This window comes from Acyrthosiphon pisum, chromosome A1 (assembly GCF_005508785.2).
Source record: "Acyrthosiphon pisum isolate AL4f chromosome A1, pea_aphid_22Mar2018_4r6ur, whole genome shotgun sequence".
NCBI classification, from domain to species: Eukaryota; Metazoa; Arthropoda; class Insecta; order Hemiptera; family Aphididae; genus Acyrthosiphon; species Acyrthosiphon pisum.
In genome coordinates this window covers 31,742,553-31,767,646 of record NC_042494.1, presented here as the reverse complement: position 1 = coordinate 31,767,646, position 25,094 = coordinate 31,742,553, and the positions used below count along the sequence as shown (strand labels likewise).

Below are 25,094 nucleotides of genomic sequence, written 5' to 3'. Positions count from 1 at the left end.
TTAATATTGGTTAGAATTGTATATTTAGTTTGAATTTTTTCCAAAATAAAATTAACACGCTCACAATACTTAGTTTACTTAGTACTAAATTAATAATTCTATACAGTATTTTCATTATTTTAAAAATTATCTGCAATATTATCAAACATGATTTTTTAATACACACAATTCACAAAACTGTATAAGTATCTGCTAAACTTTAGCTACTAAAGGAATGTATAAATAATATAATATAACAACAATGATTTTTTTTGTGTATACCAAATAACAACAGATCAACTCGTATCGAGCACTAGGATAGATACATTATACTGAACAATTATCAATCACTTAAACTCACTGAAATGTATTATCCAGTTTTGAATATAACAAGACACTTTTAAATAATTACTTACATTTTTAATAGGCATACATTTTTTTTTCACAGAAATTAAAATGTCTTTACTACTTAACATCCAATAACATAAAATAAAATTACATTTTAGTCCTGAGACATTGTGTATCAATAATAGTTTTATTTTTAAATGATTTCATATTTTCAAGGAACATAATACGGTTGAAGTGATTATTGTTAAGTATTTAATAATATTTTTTTGAACGAACTGATCGTTAAAAAGTATTCTCCACTAATAAACTGTTAGCTTTTCTCAAAATGAATGTACACAGATATTCAGGCAGTTAATTATTTTAATGATTTTTTAGCTATCATTAATTTCATACACGTTGTATGAAATAATAACATATTATAGTGTTGATATTTATAAAATAACGAAAGTTGTGTTTATTATTGTTTTACTGTTATGACGCATTGCAATTTTTTTTTTTTTTTTTTTATAGTCTTTTATCACAGTATTACTTGAGCCAAATAATGTATTCGATATTCTACATAACAATCAATAGAAAATCGACTATATTTCAATACAACAAATTTTACTGTTTTTTATGTTATTTTTCACGAAATTATTTGGTAACCAGTAAATTTAATATGTCCGATTTACACTAACAATACAATTATAAATGTAGTCGTTACAAAAACGTTCTACTGTAGTTAGTTCTGATTGGAAAAGCAAAGTGTACATTTAAATGAAACCGGTACAATGCATATATGCGTGAAATGTAACCACTGTGTTAGTAAATAATTTGAGTGTACAAATAATTTTATGACAATAAACAAATTTTATGTTATCAGTAAACTATTGTTAGTAAATACTTCAGATTGATTCCTTAAGCTCTCAATGGTTATGTGGTACAAAAATAAAGTCGTACACCAGGGTTATTATTGTTTTAAGACTCCGCTTGTTCGAAAATTTCACAGATTGTCGTAATTTCGTGATCACGATATTTGCCTGTTTATTTTTGGAATACAATTAGTTCTATTTCGGTATGAAATGAATAACCCTGTGAATATTTTAATATGATCGGAATACATTTCTGAAGCCGTTAACGGACACGTGTCAGTCGATCCAGTGGCGTTATACGCATCATATTTTTCCAGGGGTAATTATAATTATTATGAGGAATCATTTTAAAAGCTCCTATGATAAAATGCTATAACATAAATTAATGATTGCCACGATTATAAATACACAGCTGATAACACAACGCCCAAGCAAATTCTCCCGTATGTAGGTACCGATAAGAGATTGTGAATACTGTCAAAAATAACAGATTCTGCAACTATTTGATGTATAGTTATCACAACTTATTATTTTGATAAGTTACATACTTTATGAACAGATTAGTGAGTACCAATTATTCTTGAAAAAAAAAATGTTTTCGACAATGTACACGATTTTTTTTTCATGTAGGTTCAACAAATTATATAGGAATATAAGTTACTCCCTGGAAGTACATTATACCCCTATCCCCCAGCCATAAATACATCACTGGGTCAATATGGTTTGTATTATTTTGTATTATTGCGTGAATGCAAAAAAGTTTAGGCTCTCGTCCCAGTCGTCAAAATCTAATGGACCGAAACATTCGTCCCAAAAATGTTCCATAGCATGCAATAAATGTTTAGTTGATCCGTCGAAAGTGTGGCCTTCGTCCGGATACGTCTGAAAAATAAAATAAAATTGTCTTTACAATGTTGTCTAATAGTATAAATTCGATAAAATGATGTTACTTAGTTGTAAACAAATGTCATGCAATTATTATAATAGTATTATTCGGAGTGTATCATATATAATAATTAATAGTATTATATTCTTTACAGTTTTTGTAAACACTAGATTTGTTTTTTATATTTACAATAATAATAAATTGTATGTACAATGTACATTTTATTATTTAAAACCAATTAAAAATATTATGCATTTTATAAGTTAAACAGAACTGACAATCATTCTTGATATAAATATATTTTAGTATACGTACTGCAAATATAATTTACCGATTTCAAGAATAGTAATACTAATAGTCACCGTAGTTTATTTTTAGGTTTTTTAGGGAATCATTAAATTTAATAAATGTATATTATTCAAACCATAAAGAACTTTTTTTCACATTATATTATTATTACTACTCAAGTAACTTAATTTTAAGTTAATTTTTAATAATTTAAACAAAAGTAATGTGTATAATATTGTTAGTTAAACTAACTAGAAACTTCTTTAACAGCAATATTGTTTATTTTTTCTTTAACCATAAAAAAAAAATTGATATTATTAAATAATAATACATTTTAGAGATAATGTTTTACTTCTGTATTTATGTGCTTTTGCCTTTTAGTTGAACTTTTTTCTTCTTTAAATTTATAACTTATACTTAATAAACTGTAAAATAAAAAGTAATGAATGACCACGCACTTGGTGTCTAAATAATATCCCCTTTTCTGTTAATGCTCTAATCAGCATCATGCTATGCTGATAATGGACCGTTTCATCTGCACTGCCATGGATTAACATTAATAGTTTTTTATCCAATGTAATTGCTTTTTTGCTTAAATCCGAGTCTTCGTATCCACGGTAATTGTCTGTCACATTTGGGGTGCCCATCAACTTTTCAGTCCAAGCTGAATCTAAAACAACAATAGACATCATTGTAATTTTCAAAATGAAAGTATTTCTATTTTTTTCACATATAGGCGCACAAATTGTTTTTAAATTATTTCAATATGAACAATAATTAAAGAACAGTTTTTGTTGTAAATTGGTTTAAAAATCGACAAAATAGTAAAATATAATTTTTATTTTAGAACAAAGTAAAAAAAAAAATTGTTTTTATAAAATTATAAACTAGCAATTATTATTTAATCATTTATCTCTGAAAGCATGTGGTTTTACATAATGAATAGTTACCTACGCGAATACACCCATTATATTAGGCTAGATATTATAATAATTACCGAAATGCGCCCAATTCGTAATCGGTGACGTGGCAATTCCACATCGAAATACTTCCGGTTGTTTGGCCAATATCATTCCTGTGGCGTATCCGCCGTATCCTTTTCCCCAAATGCCAATACGATCTTTGTCTATGAACTTCATCGTATCCTTGAGATACCTGTATATCAAAATTATATTATACCATACACATACTACGTTTAATTAAACAATGGACATCAGTGTAAATTAAATTTCTGTAATTACAACAAAACCGAAAGCTGGTCCTGGATGTCCGTGATTCCCATTTTATAGTAAATTGATGTTCTTGACCTGTCACCCTGGCCCAGTGTTCCACGCCCATCGATGATAGCAATGATAATGTTTTTGTTGCTGCATAAGTACGTGGCCCAATCTACAGACCACTCTTCGGTCACTGACTGAGTGCCAGGCTTGCCTTTTCTGTAACCAACAAAAATATTATTATTTACCCCAAAATGCACGTTAACATGATATTAGACCATCAAATATTATTCCATTATTCCGAATTAATACACCAAAAGATCAAAAACGAATCAGTCACTTTTATAGATATTATAAGTAGTATACATTTGTATATTCACAATACGCAATTCAGCCACACTCCACAGCCTCGATGTTCAATTGGAAATTTAATCATCAGAATCGCTTATAGGTTATTAATTATTGTTTATTAATTCATGATCGTATTGTAGAATATATTGTACCTTTCACTAGAGAAGTAATAAAACTTGTGCAATTATAATTAAGATTTTAATATTTATAACAATAAAAAAATGTTTTATTTAATAGTTTGTGTTCTTTACTTGAAATAATTATTTCAGTTGTATAATAAGGTTTGGTGTATATATGGTAAATATTTTCGAGTGAGAGGCAAACCCGATTTTGAGTGTGCAAACTCCCTGTAATTTTAAAATAGGTAAATATTTTGTGCAAGGGGAGAATTCATGAACAAATATTGTAAAATCTCCCAGTAAAATGCTATACAGTAAATTTATTTTGTGTTTGCGGCAAATAGACGGACAACGAATGTGTAATCTTTCCTTGATGTGTAATACGGTAAAATCAGTGTGCTCTGAGTGGGTCATTCCCACTTGCACATGGTATAATTACCGCGGAGAAATAAAAAAAACGTTCTGTGAATATACAATTAATGTATACTACTATTATAAATTATAATAATGTTATTATACTATTGCAATACGAAAAAATATAAAAACTACAACATAACCACTCTTACATGTATAAAATGAACGGAAACGCGGTTTCGTCGTATTCTTTAAACGCGGGAGGCAGCATCAATTTGGTTTGAGCTATAAATCCGCTCTCCACCTCCACCTGTGGAAATTAATTTTGAATTTATTTTTTTTGTATCAATAATTACTTAAAACCCATATTGGCTTATCCCACTGTTTATAATTGTTATTAATTATCTACCTGCATTATTTGTATGTTAGGTTTAGCCATTGCAGAATATTTAGTTGCCAGTGCAGTATAATTGTTCAATATCATTACTTTTTGATTTATCTGCAGGTTCATCAATATCACTTTTGGAACTAGGGGACCTGTAAATAATAAGTATTGTAATCATGGACCAACCAAAATGTGCTAAATAAATAAAAATCCACTTTTTATAAGTAATATACGTATAGTAAGTTATTAATGATCTACAATTAAGCTCCAAAATAACCATGTAGGTTCATTTTTTACACAATTATCTAGAACTAAGAAATGCTGAATCAATATAGTATTATGTATATAATATTGGTATATAATAAATATCTAAATAAAACCTTTTAGTTCTTATATTAGTACCTATATTTACATTTTAGAACTCAATATGTGCCATACTATTTCATATTCATTGTGTTGACCGTAAAATAATGACAATATTAATAGTTAGTGTAGTACACATTTATCAACAAAATAAATGATTTCATAAATAATAGTTAATTTTATATTATTGTGATTTTAACATCACTAGATACCCTTTTTTGTTTTACCAAATTTTGTGGGAAGCATATTATCTTCATTCAAATTAGAACCGAACCTTTCTAACTAGGGGAATAAAATATATTGAATACAAACAGAGGTTAGGCTGTATTTGAAGACATTTTTGGACCTTATCTGAAATTGTTTACATTAACTATTGTGTTATACATTAATTTTTACTTAGAAAAAAAACAAATTTCAAAATCTAAAACCGTGCTTAATTATGATATTATAATATGACGGTCAGCAAAAACTTTCAATAAGAATGAAAGTGTTAAAGAATGAAGTTTAAAATTTAACCAATAAGTAAACATGAATAATTTAAACAAATTACTAAATTATACAATTTTATAATTTTAACTTTTTTAATATCGTGAAATGTACCTGATAGTTATTTAGATTGTGTTTCGTTTTCATTATACAGTTGCTTAACATTTTAATTTTTAACGATGTTTGGGCAAATCATGTTTTTTTATCCGACTACAAAATTAAAATATAAACGTGCATGTCATAATACTGTAAGATACTTTAAAATACTTTAAGATAAACACAATATATTATATTTATACAATATAATATTATGTACAGTAAATTAAAACATTCGTTAAGACATAAAATAATGGAATATAATAGCAATAGAGACTGATGAATACGCCTTCACTCGTATAAACAATATATCAACATGCGGCAGGTATCATCGTTTTTTTATGACAGATTATGATGCATACAATTTCTTAATATTGTATTTAATTTATAAATAATATATAAATATATTTTCATGAAATAATTATTTGCTTGTATCGAGTAACTTAATGATTATATTTATAGAATATTTTAATAATATATAATATAGATTAATTATAGATGTATAATAACTAAAAATTCATTTATAATGTACGCTACAACGCCACATGTTTTTAAATAATAATAGCTAGGCCACTCGACAAAGTCATTGATTATATTTAATATTTACCGCAATTTCTAACACTTACCTAAACATTCTAAAACGTAGTATTTGGAATTCGGGTACCGACAAAAATGAGATCGGACATATAGACATGAGTTTGTCCTCACTGGCCACGAGTCTTGTGGAAGTTTCGACGTCTCCAATCCCTTAAGACTCAACCGGAACGAGTCGCTGTGAAAAAATAAATTATATAACTCCATCTGTTGAATAATTCATACATTACGGTGGTCGACGGTAGCGCACTCAAGAAGAATGACGATAACTTACAGCTACCTATCTATACTGTTGTAGGATTTATAAAACAAAAACTGATGAAATTTTTAAGATTCAGGGTTATCTTTTTTTTTTAACACGACGAACAGCAACAAAATAAGTGTCAGATGATTATTATATCGATATTAATATTATACGCGCACGGAGTTTCAGACTTACCTGATATCAGAACTCGTGGAAATGTCCATTTTGGAAGTATTCTTTTGCGGTCCGCTCGGAGGGCAAGTCATACATTCCCAGCCCACCGTGCTGTTTACGTTATCGGGTACTTTGTATAAATGCCTTTGCGATGGTTTCCCCTCCGGTATCGCTTCAAAGTATCTGTAAATTAAATTTAGCAATTCTAAAGTGTAAAATTATTCACCGACAATTATACCGCAATAAAGCGAATAATAATTGAACGTTTCGAACAGACACAGCGACTGTGATACCACAGTAAAGTAAGTTTTCATTAAATTGAAAACAAACGCTCACGCTCATCCAATGCGGCCCCGACGAACGTAATAATATACCGTTCTATATTTTAATGAGTATTTTGTTTTTATTTTTAAACCGTTTGGGGAATGATAAATATTACATTTTATACTTTTACGGGTTTATATTATATAAAATAGTCGATTGTGGTTCTACGCTAGTTACACCTGTCACATCGTCATCTGATCATTCGGAAACGTCATTATAGGTCATATAATGAGTTTTACCTATAAGTACTCATTACACGATCAATCACACCGCGCCTGTTTGTCACTAAAACGTTGGAAACATAATATTGCTCTTCGAAATGACGTGGGTGACGATAGTAATAATAATTCGATTGTACCACGAAAATATCATCAATAATTAATATTTTGCGATACCGATTCGTTTAAAATCGCGGCCGATGGTCATTGACTTAATCCACGCAATAGCGTTGAAGTCGACGTGGAGAATTATTATGCAGACATTATTGCCATTATACTATTGCAAAATTTGTTTGGCTTGATAAAACATTAAAAAAATTGTTTCATAACGTGTTATATTATTATTAAAATAATGTATTTACTGACCTCAGCTATAATAACTGTTTCATACTAAGTAGTTATTTTCGTTTGATTTACAAATAAAAACTATAGTGTTTAAGAATAATATTGTTTAAATCGTACAAATCATTTTGGATTGTCGTCTATTAATCATAACGTGTTCGTTACATATATTTTTCTCTATTTTTCTACTACTCTTAATTCTTATTAAGATAAAATACTGTTGCACAAAATTCTTATCACCCTATTTTACACGCACTAGTTATTATTATTATTATTATTTACATTATCTTGTTCGCCTGATCCCACTGGACGATTCGGACGACGCAAAAGCTTCCACTCGTCAGCGGGAGTACGATTTTTGTGGATATGTCCACCAGGCAAATGTGTGGGAACGTGCCACGTGGACCATCAAGTACCGGTAATATCGCCAAGTAGCTAGTGCCCTCCTCGTTGAACTCCACTTGGGTGTTTTCCAGCCACCCCTTTCCATCAGCGATTTTCTCCACGTAAGACTGAAACGACATATTATTATGTCACAGTATAAGTTAGTTTAGTTGCAGGTACCTACACGGAGATAAAAAAATATATCTTGTTTTCAATAAATGTACTGTTTGAAATCGTAACGAATGATTTTTGAACTAACCAAACCTGCATATTTGGTCTATTCGAGGCACCACGACAAGGTGAAGGCTAATTGTTTGGCAACATAATATTTTCTCGACAAATTTACCAACCGATGTATTCGAATAATATGACGATGGAGCATTATTATACAGAATAAAATATCAAAAATATAATTTAATCACTTATCCGTCTACAATCAGTATGTTATTTAAATCAATCGCGCGTTGAATAATAAATAATAATAATATATTCATTTTTAGATCATCGTCTCCATATTATATCATAGGTATTATATTATAATATGTAAATCACTAGGTAGTGAGCACAACGTAGGGATTAAACAGCGATCAATTTATCATACGACTGTCACAGATTCACTTAATCGTTTCATACTCACGTCTTGACACTCCCAGTTTGGCTCAGAACATACAGATATGACCATTGTCGTCTGTTTTCTATTCATCCAAACTACTCCAATACGTTTTTCATTTGCCCACTTGACATGCATCAAATAGGGTTCACTATTGAAAAAAAAAATTGAGTGGTATAATCTGAGCCATTAAAAAAGAATACCTATATAATAATATAATAAAATATAATTTATTTTATACAAATAATAAAAATTATTTTTCTAGGTACCAAATTGCAAAACGGGCATTAACTAGTAAAAAATGTATTTATTTTTAAACTCTTTTCTTAATAAATTCTTTATTAAATAGTTCTAGTCAAAGACTCAATGGTAACAAATTAGCTTTTCCTATTTAATTTGCACAGTAATACGACCAGTTATATCTATGGTTATACAATAAACATTATACAAAGTATAATAATTTACAGTTGTATTTTAAATTTATTAATTAATATTATTATTTTTTTTATTGGATGAGTGATTAAAATGATTTTAAACATAAAAATCAACAAATAAATATTAGTAGATTTAAGAATTTAGTTGGTACAAACGTGTAATTGCCAAAGCCTAGTATAAACGCTAGTGTTCAACAAGAAAGAATACAGTATAGTACACATTTTTAACAATTTAGGTACCTAATATTATGTAGTTATTATTTATTTTTTTAAATGTAATTTGCGTGATAATTAAATAATGACAAATAACTCAGGTGGTAGTTAAACAAAATATTAAACATATTTAACCTTCAATTTTTTTATTTTTTTAAGATATTTTGACTGAGTTAAGTTAATATTTTCTCCATATTAACTTTAAGTATTTATTATTTTCAATTGATAACTAATGGTTCTTATAACTTCACCTTAACTTAACTAGAGTGAAATTATTATTTTTTCAATATCGTGCCCCCTTTTGAAAAATTCATCTCACCTTTCCATATGTAAGGCTTGTGGTTTTTGTAATAGTGTGCCGTTTGATAAACTATCGTTTTTCAAGTCTCTCAACCAGACAGTCACTGTTGGATTTGGCGTTCCCGCCTGGAATAAGCAATAACTTGTGAGTTTAAATATATTAGAAATTAACAAGGTGTTCATAATATATTAAAAATGGTCCAATTTAGTATGTATATACGCATAGTTGTAGTGTTATTATATTATTATATTTTAAAATAACCTTCGTGGTTTTAAAAACTTTTCATTACATATACAATGTTCATTGTTTTTTTTTTTAGTAATTTTTAATTTAACTATGTAATTATACAGTATTTTATTTTTAGCTTTTAAATTTAATAAATTACACGAAAATAATTTTGCGTTATAAAAAAAAAAAAGTAATATATTTAAAATATAATAATAGGTAGGTAACTTTTTTTTGATTTCATAAAAATAACTTATATAAGTAAAAATATAATTATTTCCTAACTATAATAATTTATACTAGGTACTAAATATATTAATACTCATGTATCACAATATGTATTTAATATTATTTAATATATATATTTTAAATAATCCGTGTAAATAAGAAAAAATTATACTATGAACACGTAAACAGAAAATGTTTTTAAATAATAATACATTTAGGTATAATTAACCTAACCTACCTTTGGATATCGTAGTGACTGATAATACGGATACTGGAATCTAGTGTTGTATACCGGATACTTGTATTCGCCGACCATTGAATCGTCAAAAGTGACGTACGCTAAGTACCGACCGGATGGCGAAAACCAAAACGCTTTATCGGATTTAAAAATTTCTTCTGAAATATAAAAAATGATCGTGACGTGAATATGTATTGTGGTAAACTTAATAATGGTTATAAACATATAATATTATGATTTAATCTGACTGTGTGACTGACGATTTTTCTTTCACAATTAAACTTTTTGAAAATATAGGCACTGCCTATAATACATTGTCAGTCGAGTGATTCCCGTTGATAACTTTTTTTAACTGTGAAATTTCGTTACTGATAAATTTACCTCCAGCACTCCTGCAAAACCTTGAAAATATAATATTCTCCTTTACAATGTATAATAATTATTGCCTTTTTACGCGCTTTAGCCGTCGAACTCATAATATACTATTATGCCTCACACTCGTGCGTCACACAGCGATAACGATAACAACACAGTGATGACGTACTATCACTAATCTGCCTCTTACCCTGGTACAGCCAATCCGGTATGCCATTGAACACGGTCGGCGAACCCGTGTTCGTGATCCTGACCACTCTGCTGTGCCGGTTACCGTGGATCTTGTAGTACAAATCGTTCTTGTGCACGAACACCAGCCCACTGCCCGTCGGCGACCATTGCGCTTTCTGTATGTAAATCTGCTCGCCATCGTCAACCGTTTTGGAGACGATCATGAGCGGTACGCCGTTTCTGTGGAAAATGGCAAGAAAAAAAAAATACCCCGTTATTAAGACCTGCGTAGAGGATCCCGTAGCATGGAGGTGCTCGCCCTCCGACTTACTGGGTCGACACTTCGAAAACGTGATACTTGGCCTCCCGCGTGTTCGTGTAAATCTAAAAAAAAAAACGAAAGATGTCGAGTGAGTAAAATGCCGAGAGCTGAGCGTTTTTTTTTTAACTATTAACGCGCAGACAAGTATTTACGTCGAGTGTGACGATATAGTCTTATGATATTAATATTATAATAATAACTTAGGGTAAAATTACGGTTTAAAATTATTATTATGTTGGTATTTATATACAGCAATCGCTATAATATTATTACTATTATTTCAGAAGATGAAAATAGAGATTTATTTTTTCCCACGTTTTTCTACTCATCTATATTATAATATAATATAGTATTTCTATGAACCTATATGACCAACACGGTCGGAATTCATATTTTATCACCCTTTCAATCATTTCTAAGCCGATTATTTCTGGATTACTTTTCGAAAATTTCAATACTTCACAATAGTAGAAAATTTACTTGGAATTAAATCGTGATAGGTAATATTATCATCACGTCATCAGTATTGTTTCGGGTTATAACTGAATTTGAAGTGTTGGACATTCGGTGCAATAATAATACTTCACTTTATAGGTAGCGTAAATATACCGTATTATTATATTATTCGCACTACCATGTTGAAATATTGTGGGTAGTGGATCGTATAATACTAGACATAAACATCTGTGACTTAATTAAGTTTTTATTATTAAATTTCAAAAAAGCGTAATAAACTGCGTAGTATCTGAAACTATACGTAGAATTTCGGCTTGACTTTGTATTTCATATGTTTAAACAATAAAGCACACCTATAGAATATAATAAAGCAAACACTAAAAACCATTATTATTTTGTATTATATAACTATAAAAGTGCATTTCAAGTTAAATTGTTACAATGAATATAATATTATAAAATCGTAATAACCAATAATAATAATAATAATAATATAAAAATAATTAACGAAAACAGTTGTAAAGTTACAAAGTAGTCCACGGAATCAAATTGTATGTGAAATATACTAGGTTATGATAAATATAATATCATTATTTATTGTTATATTTTTCTGACTAAAATCTCGAAAACATAATATTTACACAAGTCGAGATATCAAAAATAAACGCAATAATCAGGACAATCTTGTTATGTAGTTTTCTAAAAAAATACAATACTCAGAACTCTTCAAACTTGTCTATCTGCTTATATTTATAAATTATAACAGGTACCAACCATAATGAATAATTCTGGAAATATTTTTGAGTAATTTAACGATATCATTACCTAATAGCTATAATTTTTTTATTTGAATTTTTAAAATTTTACTAATTAAACAAAAACTACGCGCTCCGATAAACATATTATTTTTATATTCAGTTGAATTTAATTGAAATGAAAAAATCCAAAATGAAAATTAATAAAAATGTTGGATAAATGATTTTTTATTACGTATTAAGTCGTGATTTTGTACTTGGTGTCCTTGGTAACGGTTGTCGCGAAGCTTAATCGCGTGGCAGACATGTATCCAAATGCGTCATAAAAATGTAAATTCGTTCTTAAAATATATATTAAGCTAGTCCACTATATACGTATATTATTGCTCATAACGCTAACGGGTCTCCATTATAAACGTTCGTGATGAAATGTACATTTTGCCCGTTATGTACACTGCACAGTGATGGCGGCAAGGTGCAGTAATGAATTCTCCGAGGATCGCAGTAAAAGTTTATGTTCTACAAGAGTTTTTTTTTTTTTTTTAAAGAGAGGTCTGGAAAAAAATACTTTGTAGAAACTGAAGGTAAAAAAAAAAAACAAAAAAAAAACTACCGAATAAGAGGTTATATATTTTTTTTTCGTAAAGTGTACAAAAATTGTGCGGTATATAAAACAGGCCGGCAGTCAGTTTTTTGGTTGAATAATTTGGTTTAATATTCAAATACCAAGCAGCTAATCCGGATAGGCCAGATTTATAATATATATAGATTACAGGTATATGTTTATTTTTTTTTTATCAAGATAAATAATTCATCCTATACCTATTGTATTTATTACGTAGGTACCGGCTATGCTATATGATATTTTGTATAATATTATGTTTACGTACACATTCGTTCATTTTAATAAATCTACACGCAAAATTATTGTACTATTATTACATAATTATATACAAGTATTTTCGAGAAAAAAAACTGAAATTGCCATAATATTTTAATTTTATTGTTATTTGAACATGGTTAGGGAGTTGAATAACATAATATTATTTTTGAAATACCTACTTACAATCTATCGAGTTGTAACGGAAAAACCTTAAAGTTGCCTATAACCAGAAAAATAAAATAATATAATTATACATAATGGCAAACACTCGAATACAGTAGTTGGCTGTTTTTGAAAGTTAAACAAGAAATTATGTGACATGCGATAATTGTATGGAACATAAGAATCGCGAGAACAAATTTGATTGCAAATAAATGTAATAATATACTATATTAACAATAGTCATTCTATACATTTATTTTTAACTACAATTATGTTTTTACTTTGTTTTTTTTTTTTTAATACTTATTCTTACATTTAATATATTATTATTATATCAACAGTATCTATGTGAGTAACATATGAAATTCGATGTACATAAACTGAATAGCGGTTTAATATTCTGAAAAAAAGTTCTGGGTATTTTATTTTGAAATTTTTAATTTTTATTAGCAATATGAATATATCCATTTGATGCTAACAATTTTAAATACTGACAGGGTACTAAATAAACTTAGGTAGTGATAGTAAAAAAGGGAAAAAACTTAACTGATAATTTTGGCTTACTTGTGTAGCTATATTGCATATCATCGAACTTCAAATAGGTATGTAGAGTGATTATTTAATCATTGAAAATTAATTTTTCAAAAATAGTAAAATATACTTTTTAATGTTTTTGAAAATATTTTTTTTACATAGTTTCATATCTTTATAGAACAATGTTTTTATTTAAAAATAAAATATTTTCTAAGTTTTTCGATACATACAAATTGAATTTAGGGCTAGAAGCTTGTGAGTTATAAGTACATTTACATGAGCACAGTAGTGGGCAAACACTTTTTGGAGTAACCCCGTACCACTCCACTCTCCTCATCATTACTTTAAATACTATTATTATAATTCGTAAACTACTCACTCTAAATTCGATTTGTATGTATCAAAATACTTAGAATAATATTCTAAAGCAAAAATCTAATCTAATCAAATTTTTTAATACAAACATTGTTTTGTAACGACTTTATACTATGTGCAAAAATATTTTCGAAAACATTTATACTTTTTGAAATAATGAGTTTTCAATGACTAAATAATTTCCCGGTATACACTCTTGTTAGCTATTTGTGTTAAAAAATAATTAGGGTTAGGTACTATTATATTTATTATTAATGATACTTATTTCATTATTACTAATTGTAATTTTTTAATTATTCTTATAAATTTTGAAATTTTTTAATGAAAATGTAACTCATGTACCTATAATTTCTAAGCAGGTAAATTTAATTAATAATCCTAGTTTGTTTTTGTGAGTTTCATTGGACATTTTCAAGTTTGGCATATGCAACATAAAATTTTAATTCAATTTTCATTCAATAGAATCTTAAAACAACAAATACCTACTACTATTATTTAACCAACGCAGCTTCCTCGTATTCCTGACATTTAAAATGAAAATACATTTATTACAAATTTTTTTAAAATAATACTTTGGCAACATACCGATACATCTACGAAGTCATTATTTTCTTCAAAGTACCTACCTAAAGTATTTTCAATTTAACGGGGGTACGTGTCCGCTTAGTTGTATGAAAACAATCAGTCATTGCATAAACGACAAAAAATAAAAAGAAGAAAAGAATTGGTGATATTTTATACTTTTCAGTTGAATAATATAATGGTTGAATGCAAATATGAAACGTATAATAAAACGCTAAAGACTACTATTGGTATCATATTAATAAAAAAGGAGCGTATATAGTCTAACTGAGTCTATCATCTGCGTGTGTTACATCATGTGCATAAAATAAACGATCGGAATGGGAATCGAATTCCGACAAAAAATTGTAATCCAATAATATAATAAACCCTACGTACTCGCGTATAATAATGGTCGTATATAGTACCTATGCAGATGTGTATTTCAACGATATCGATGAAATATTTTTTTTTGAAAAAAACCATCGAGGTCGCCGTATATTAGGCGTACAAGAAGGGTGATGGACGAATCGCATCCAGTCCTGACGAATCTTGACGGGGGGGGGGGGGGGGGGTGGGGGAAGTATAATGGCAATAAGAAAACGATCTACGTAAGTAGATAATATCATAGGTATGTAATAATATACAAAGCTTTGCGATTAATACTGTAGGTACTTATCTAACATGGTGGCCGTACAGATATTATTTATTTTGCGAACATCAATCGAATTTCTGATTTCGGTCATTTGTTATAGTTGTTCACGGGACCTGTCCAAACGTTATGCAGAGCCGGGTAATTTCAAATTTGTAATTCCACAGGTGAAGTGTACAATACTCGTTCTGTTCTCAATACATCGACGCAAATAACCAAAGACTATAAAATTATTTTCATCTCGTTTCTATTTTCCGAATATATTATTATCGAGTTATGATTACACTTATACAATTTCAAGTACTTCAAAGAACCAAATGTCAAGTGAAAAACACTATTGATGATCAACAATATTCTATTACTATTATTATATTTTTGTGATTAAATTCTCGAATTCAATTTTTTTGAATAGATAATTCGATATTATATTTAAAAAAAAAACGAAATAATCAGGATGATCTTGTCAGTAGTCATCTAAAATATACAATATACGGAATATTTGACAGTCAAAGTTTGACTAACGCATCGAGACGAAAGGAGAAGGAAAAAGCCAAAAAGAAAACGATCTACGTAAGTACAATGATACATCATATCATATAATATAATATTGTACAGGGCTTTGCTACTAATATCATTTACCTATCTACCGCAGTTGTGGTTATTTATTTTTCGAACATCAATCGTATTTCGGTTTACGGACAGTATTGTTTTAGCCGTTCATGGGGCCTGTCCAAACGTTGCTCTGAGTAATTTAAAATTTGTAATTCCACTGGTGAAGTGCGTATAATACACGTTCAGTCGTCAATACATCACCCACAATAACTATAAAGACCATTCGTACGTCATTCCTTTTCGTTTCGTTTCGTTTTTCCCCCGAATATATTATCGAGTATTCGTTATTTCTTCATTTTCCGGGGCATTCGGTTGACGTGGGTACGGCCATAGAATATGCACGTATACATTACCATTATATACGGGCGTGTGTAGTATTTACATATTAAAACATTTTTTCTTTTAGTCGTTTACGTCAAACGTCGACGGGCCAAAGAAAAACGGCAATACGCGCGTGGACGTGACGTTGACGGAAAACTTTTTATTCTAGCTTATGCAAATCAAACATCCATTTTAACTTTATCGTTTTTTGGTCCAAAACATTTTACGTCCATTCCTCGAGAGTTCACTGCAAAAGTGGTTTTAGTATTAGAAATTTTCGTTTTACTTTTATTCGTCGAATTTTTTTTTTTGAATTTTCCAACCAGGCTATCATATTGTTTTCAATAAAGTCGACGGTGAAATATTGTACTTGTGCACGGTAGCATGGAATCCACAAGGATTTTCATTTGTAAATATAATAATAATATTATTCGGTTTATATATACCGTATCTATACATTCGTTTTATGTACCTACCAAAATAACAAAATATTTTCGTAAAATCTATAATATAGTTTAAGCTATAAGACTTTTTATTGGTTATTACCCGAGCAAGAAAATATAATACAATCACTATACACACAAACATTTCTTAATGCAATACTATAAGGGAAAAAATCCAATTATAGAAAAATATTGAATTTTCCGAAAAAAAAACCCCGGAAATATAGCATGACAAATTGGTATAATTCATTAGATAATATTATTATGTTTGACAGTTATTTGCTCAATGATTTTTAAATGTATTTTTGTAACAGATTCAAAGTGCTTTTAGTAATTTATTATTGTTTCTTTTTATCTCCATCGGGTCAAACTCCCTATAATAATATTAATTTGAAACCGATTAATCTTATTACACTCCATTTCGTTTTATTTTTTTAAATGCATCATTCGTCAGATTCCATCCACTGTACTATTTATTATTTATTTGATTTTAATATCAGTGAAAAAATGTTTCAAAATTGACACGATTTCAACTAAAATCAATTTAAAATGAAAAAAATAATTGTGTAATTATATTGAAAATAAAATTAGGTAGGAAGTACAACACATAATACTTTTAACATCATTAACAAGCTGTTATATAGACTTTACACCAATCAAATTATATATTATTTGTGTTACCAAATTTAAATTATTATCAAAAATTAATTAATTAACATACAGTTTTATATATTATTAAAATGTGTAGTTGTACGGCATAAAAACAATTTATTTCTTAAATATTTTCTAATTTAATTTCATATCCATATAATATTTCATCCACTAATTAAGATTTGAATGCAATATAATATTATACATAGTATATGTTATGCACTTCTCATAATTGAATAGGTATGAATATTATATTACTATGAATATTAGAAAACAAAAATTAATAGGTATCTATTGTAGTATAATCACTGAATGCCCGCGAATTGGACGATTTCACATCAATACTATGACATTAATTATGGAATTAGATTTCTGTCCTTGTGTTTATTTATAATTTAGTTTAAGTACTGTTTGACTATTAAATTGATATATATGCCTTTGAAATACATTTTTATGAAGTTTTTTAAGCGGACAGACTTTTTATATATTATATACCTACATTATAATAATAACATAGAGTACTGTGTTTGATTGTTCAAAAGTTTTGTACCTTCGTGATTAAAACCTAACTTTTACGTCGCATATAAACATACAACATTTATGATAGGGGATTAAAAGTTAGATTTCCTCGTAGTTGTTAAATAGTAACAAAACTCTTAAAAAAAAAAAAATAATAACACAGTGTTTACCTAGTTTCGTTAAAAACGGAAGGACGAAAATCAAATCAGTGACAGACTTTTGCGTTAATTCGCATAAACACTGACAGTTCTTATAATGAAAACCTTATAAAGTTATCCCGATGGGAATGCATATTTTGTATACTATGTTAAAGGTTTGTAGAATTTGAAATATACAGCACATATTTTATTTTTATTTTTTTTTCTGGAATACCTTTACCAACTATTTATTTTTAAGCTCAAAGCTTAAAAAAATCGTTCACGTGCACGCGAATTGTGGTAAATTCTCATTCCACAAAATGTGCGATGTATGCAGGAAATTGGGACCCAAAAGTTCGACGAACTGCGGTCAAGGGATGAACAAATATTTCTGTATGGGAAATGGAAAAAAAATAGTTTACGCCTTTATGCGTATCGCACCCTTCGACGATACAAAGCTTTCTCTATAGATCTGTTATACAATATATACAATATCTTATAAATTATATAATATACAGTACGTATAAATACGCACGCGTATGTGTGTGTGTGTGTGTGTGTGTGTGTGTGTGTGTGTGTGTGTGTGTGTGTGTGAGTGTATCCTGCTAACGAAGTTCGTACGATTACGAATGGGACCCATCAGCCGACGAGTGCGGGTTAAATCGTTCAGAAAACGATAACTAATGATACCGGTACGGTGTGCGGCAGACAAAAACTTTTGTCTTTACAGTTCATTTGGTATATTCAGAGTTCGGAGTTGAGTGTGTTTGGGCGCAAGGGTGGAGGGGGGCGTGAGAAATGACGGAGATACTTGTGGAAAGAGAGAGAGAGAGAGAGATAGAGTGAGTGGTCTAGGTGATTTTTCGAGGCATAAATAAAAAAAGAAAAAGGTAAGTGGCAATATCTCGGTTCGGTTACTGCGACAAATAGCCTAAAACACGCGATAGAACAACCGCGATGATGGCGAAAAATCTATCTATCTACAGGAATACTCGGCCAGCGTTATCGTAGCCATATTCATAAATCATACTCGGCCAACACCCATATTCGTACAGCCGTAATCATTTTTCGTTTTTACGGATTTCACAGCGATTTAACCGTGAAGTACGTGAAAACAAAATTACATTCAAACTTCACATGCGTATCATAATACATTATCATATATATTATTGTTATATAAACCGTACACGTCACAACGTAAATTATATTAAATAATACAATTATTATCATTGTCGCACGTACGGCGTTTGTCTCCCAAAATGCGTTGAAACGATGTGCGTTTCACTTACTTTTTTCTCGTCCGACACCAGGAGCACGTAGTTTTGATCGCTAGACGTTTGAAATTCATTAGCATTCACTCGTTTCTAGAAACACGCATAAATAAAACAAAAAAAAAAAAAATGGTAACTAAAATATGGTATATTAATGCTATGTAGATTTTGACTATTTTTACCGTTAAAATGTCATAAGTTTTATTTTTATTTTATCAACAACATACATTTTTAATTTCCATTTAAAAGTGGATTATTTTTGAAAGTAGGTACATCGATTAGTAGGTTATATATTTGAGAATTGTGTACGATGAGTTATAATTATATTTTAACGTTTAGAGTTTAGACCATCGTCCATGAGTACCAGACAAATATTGACCCGCTACTCTGTTCATCTATCATTTAAATACCTATAACGAATTATAGCTATGCATCACTCATTTGGATTTTATGTATAAAAATTCTTCAGATAATTTTCTACTTGGAAATATGAAATTAGAAATGTAGGTATGTTCTTATATAATACAGTAAATATAAAAATAACAGTAAAAACCTCACAACTGATAACGATAAAAAATATTAACACATCCATTTTTTTTTTTCATGTTGTTCTTTAATGACTCAAAAATATTTTGGACTTAATTATATAATTATTTTTTTAAAGGATGAGAAATATTTGGTGAAAAAAATCACCCTGTATAATACGAATAAGAAATTTAACATTTTATTTTTTTAATTTGTCATTAGAAATTAGATATATTTTTTTTAATTAAAATTATTATTAAACAGTTGGACTTAGATTATTTAGACGTATTGAGTGATATTTACATTATATTTATATTTAGATATTTAGATATTTAGGATCGGACAATAAAGAAAAAAAAACTAGTAAATTCATAACGAAGTAATCTTATTGATATTTTCATCATTTTTTGATCCCATTCATTTTTCTAAAATAGATTATTCATTATTATTTAAGTCGTTGTTATAAAGGCGTTTCGTTAAATTCGTTTTTAATTAATGTAGTGTGTTATACGAAAAAATGGTTATTTCAATGTGCCTAAAAATAGTTTTGTCAAAAACATGCATGACGGAACATTTTTTAAATTATCACTGTATAATACAGTTTAAGTAAAACCGTTGAGAGATAAAAATCTTCAATGGGGCCATATCATTCTAACGAGATTGAAAAAAACTGCCAGTTTTCTAAATATTGAAAGTATAATAGAAGCGTGCTTTTTAAGAGTTTTTCATTTTAATAATAATAAAAAGGGTGTTCCTTAAAAAAAAAAAAAATGATAATAACAATGTAATGAAAAAAAAAACCGTTATACAACTTTGTTGAAAAGCCGAAACCACTGAGTTTCATTTTCTCACTACATTTTAAAAACCATAGCTAATGTTTAAGTACGAAATCATTTTCACTTAAACACAAAAAAATTTGTAATTTGACACTAAGTTTACTCAATAATATTATTTTATATAATATATGAAACGGTCCATTTCAAATATAAATTTAGTAGTTTGTTCGCTTAATGTCTTCGTAAACTATGTAAAAAATAATAGAAATGATTTAAGTATGACAGATGCGCACGCCTCGTGTCTGATTTTTGTTTCATAATATTATAGAGATTAAATCCCAGTTAATCGTTTCGAGATTACTCAAAAGCTGTTCGAATCAATCGGTCTTTCGGTAGACGGCTGGCACAACCCATTGATCCGTCGACTGCTATTTGCTGTTATTTTTTTCCCCTTTAAAAACAATCCACGCCAGAACGTGGAAACGAAATTCCGAGTGGGAAAAATAATAATAATAAAAAAAAACCTTATTGCTTTGCAAATCTGCCTTCAATCAGTGAAAACCGTATGCTCAGTTGATACCAGTAAATTGGCACTTACAAAAGACGAACTCGTGAGTAGTACCCTGTGTTTATTTGTTTCGACATTGTATACGCTGACGCCACCTTGTGCGTCTCGAACCACCAACTCCACGCCTGAAAACAAACACAAAAGCATGACAATATTATTCTCCGCTGATGTACAATGTTTGGAAAGGAAAATAATTTTATTTCTGATTTGAAGAAAAAAAAATACGTCTTGAGACTCGAAGTATAGGAAAATAAATAAAATATAGACGTACACGTTCTTTTGAGACGTGTGTGTACATTAATCTTAAGTGAAATTCGTTATTTTTTTTACGTTTTTCCCATACACATTTTTGATAAAAGTACAATATAATATATAGTTTAGGGTAAAAACGATATTTAACCAAATCAATTAAAGAAATTCTATTGTCATCTTGTCAAGCTGTTTATAACGCTGGTTGCAGTATTTCAAAACTGTATCGAGTATAAAATCCGACAGAAGATTATAGCAGATTGATTCGAAATCTTTAAAAACTTTCATCATTTTTAACCAAAGCAAAAAACACTATATTATTTTATTTATCTTTTAATGGTGAAGATACTTTGAAAGTATTTTCTAATGGAAAATAAATGGGAATTCAGCCATCGTCAATAATTAATAATTACAAATAACATTTTTAGTGAATAAAATATAATATGAATTGAATTATATGATGTATTACTTTTAAAAAATATACTCATTACAAATATTTTAATTGTCTGTACGTGAATTTATTTAATAGTAAACTTCAGTTTAGAAAGGGGCTATATAAATTAGGATAATTTATTTTACTAATTTATGTCTTTTTTACGATTCCTGTATTTGCAGACAATTATTTTCACAAAATCTATTGGTCCTTATTAATAATCTAATGGTTTATATGTAGCTCCATTTAATTTTTAAATTTTACAATAATTGGTATTGTCATCAAACCACGTTATTTTTGCTATGTATTATGAATTATAATATTTTTGTTGATTCATAAAGATTTGGAAATTAATTTTGCAATCGTATATCAAGATATTATTTAAGCGCTGTAAACCCAATTGTAATGTCAATTAAAATAAACATCTATTAAAAAGATAATGCTTGTTTTTGTGATTTTTTGGTCGGATAATGTTTACTTTAAAAATGTATATGCAAAAATTATATTAGCAGATTTATCAGCCTATCTACCTTTTTGGTATTTTAAAAATGTGATGAATGTGAATTATAGTACATAACACAGAGCGTGAGATACACAAACCGAAATAACCACATTAATGGAAATTTAGACATTGTGGAATGTCTGTGCCTTTGGGTGGTTATCCGACAACGATTTTTGTTTTGATAAAATCTATTGATTTTATTCATTGTTTATTATACAGCAATTATTGGAATGTTTCTAAAAAAAATGGTTTATTTTATACGATATTAGATTTTAGAGTGTTGGATATGAAATTAAATGCCGTTGGAACTAAGGCAAAATACACACTAAAAACAAAAATTATTTTATTACTTTTTTGTATATTGATAATATAATAATTAATAAATATGCAATTAACCTGACAAAAAATCAATACTCTTTGAGAGTTAAACAAAATATGTGAATATTATAATTTTAATGTTTCGAAAAATATAATATTTAGTCATCTTGTGTTTTTGAAAATATAAATTTATCTAGGATGCAAACACAATATTATGACCAAATACAGTGTAATGAAAATTAGATGGAATTTCAACCAAGTTGGAGTTGACAATAAATGTTTAGCAAAAAACATAATATACTATATCAACGGCTCAATAGAAACTAAATAAGCGGCAACCTAACACTAGCAATACTACACCAAAAAATAGTTTACTGCCTCTTGCATTTAATTTATTTAATGCATCTTTACTACAAATCATAGGACCGAGTAGTTTATTTTTTAGATCAGCTTTCACTTATCTAAAAAATTCAAATAGATACTTTTGAGAACTATAGAGCAATAATTCTTATTCTAAAAGATATTGAAGCACAATATCACACCAGTAAACTTACTATAATCAGGTAAATCCCCATTAGAGTTCTTAAGGGAGACCTACATCCATCCACTCTAGAGGAAGATTGAATCAGCATACGGAGAAATATGTCACACCATAAGAAATTTTACCAATATTAAGCACCATCAAATAAATAAAAACCATTGATAACGATTTCAAAATAAGGCGTCATATAACATGGTATAGAAATTTCTGAACCTATGGCTATACCTGGACCTACTTTGTATATATTATCGTATGTAAAAAATGTGAGGAAAATTGCACATTCCACACGAAATTGCTAGATCTCTTAGCAAAATATAACCCCTGCGAAGAAGCACAACGTGCTAATTACAAATTATGTACAATATACAAACAACATAATTACAAATATAACAAAACATATATTAACATACAAACCAAAAATTTCAACAACCACTGCCATCCAACTCCACTCCCCAATTCTGAATACCACTATCTCAGCAACCACTAATTGAAATTGACAATTCCACCTTCATTTGTAAATGTAACTGTGGGTCAAAAATCATTCAAACCAAATCCTACTATAATAAACAGCAATGACATTTCAATTTCTAAATCCCTGGATGAATTTAAATCCATTTTAAATCCACTTATAGCACTTGTCATCACTGATCTCTCAAGTTTCATAAAAACCAAAAAGTGTAAACTAAAATTAATATTATAACATATTTTCTTCTCATCGTCTTGACATGATATTGTAACCAATGTCATAAAATTCCATCAATGGATGGATCCAATAACCAAGTTTCCTGTTTTTATAAAACCATCTCATTTCATTAGTTTCGTTTTATTTCTATCTTATTTTATATTTACCTTTAAACTTCATTTGTGCTTTTTGCAAATCAGTTATTTACAAACTATGCGATACTTCAATAAAAAAAAAAAAAAAATTATTATGCTATTTGCAAAATGTATTATGCGATTACATTCTATATTTGGACATGTTTCAAATATGTGTATAGAAAAAAAATTAAACCTTGAACGTTTGTTGTGTGTAACATACTTTACATTAGCTCCTATATAATTCATAATATTGAAGCCTAGTAACGAAAAAACTCAACTCACTCCATGTGCATCGAGCGTTGTTGAACATAATATTATGTATTATTATTATCGTGGTTTCAATACTATAAATTCGGCTGTACGCTAATTTCACGATATATTATTATGTTAAATGATAATATTGTGCGGTCCAAGAAATGCGTCAAGCGTTGCTGAATATATTATAATAAGGCGACTTTCGCAGTTCTTGTAATGTACCGTTTCGTAACGGAAATTATTGTACACATATACTATAATTCAAAGCATGGCATCTATATTTCAATTGAGATGTGTCAAATATGATGGTTTAAGTTTTCTAAACGATTTTTCAGTCTTCCAAAAACTTAATGCGTCGTGTTGGAGTAACACGTAATGTTTATTATTGAAGAAAACGTCAAGAAACTGTTTCACTAAATCGTTAGAATAATATGTTTATAAACATGAACTTAATATTATTATACTGTTTTTCAGAGAAAACATTTAATAATTTAGTCATAAAGGTTGTTACTTCCAATGTGTATTCCAAAGATATCCATATATTTTAACACCAATTGTAAATATTATACCACTACTAGAAATATGTCAAACTATATCGATTATGTTATAAAATATTTATGACGTGACTCTGTTGGTAGAGGGTAGTGGACACGTCA

General features: G+C 28.7%; 1 protein-coding gene across 3 annotated transcripts in view; it reads right to left on the bottom strand.

The window, feature by feature from the left end:
- Positions 1-790: 790 nt before the first annotated feature.
- LOC100575324 (prolyl endopeptidase FAP) overlaps positions 791-25,094 on the bottom strand; it is a 208,747-nt gene continuing 184,443 nt past the window's right edge. For all 3 annotated transcript variants that reach the window (XM_029486920.1, XM_029486919.1, XM_029486921.1), the window contains 16 exons: positions 21,352-21,446; positions 19,471-19,545; positions 11,130-11,182; positions 10,818-11,038; positions 10,253-10,410; positions 9,580-9,686; positions 8,641-8,764; positions 7,902-8,131; positions 6,757-6,918; positions 6,350-6,495; positions 4,803-4,930; positions 4,606-4,703; positions 3,594-3,788; positions 3,350-3,507; positions 2,811-3,022; positions 791-2,060 (listed from right to left, as the gene is read on the bottom strand). In XM_029486920.1, coding sequence (XP_029342780.1) covers positions 1,917-2,060; positions 2,811-3,022; positions 3,350-3,507; positions 3,594-3,788; positions 4,606-4,703; positions 4,803-4,930; positions 6,350-6,495; positions 6,757-6,918; positions 7,902-8,131; positions 8,641-8,764; positions 9,580-9,686; positions 10,253-10,410; positions 10,818-11,038; positions 11,130-11,182; positions 19,471-19,545; positions 21,352-21,446 — 2,306 coding nt within the window. In that variant the 3' untranslated portion in view covers positions 791-1,916. The remainder of the gene's footprint in view (positions 2,061-2,810; positions 3,023-3,349; positions 3,508-3,593; positions 3,789-4,605; positions 4,704-4,802; positions 4,931-6,349; positions 6,496-6,756; positions 6,919-7,901; positions 8,132-8,640; positions 8,765-9,579; positions 9,687-10,252; positions 10,411-10,817; positions 11,039-11,129; positions 11,183-19,470; positions 19,546-21,351; positions 21,447-25,094) is intronic.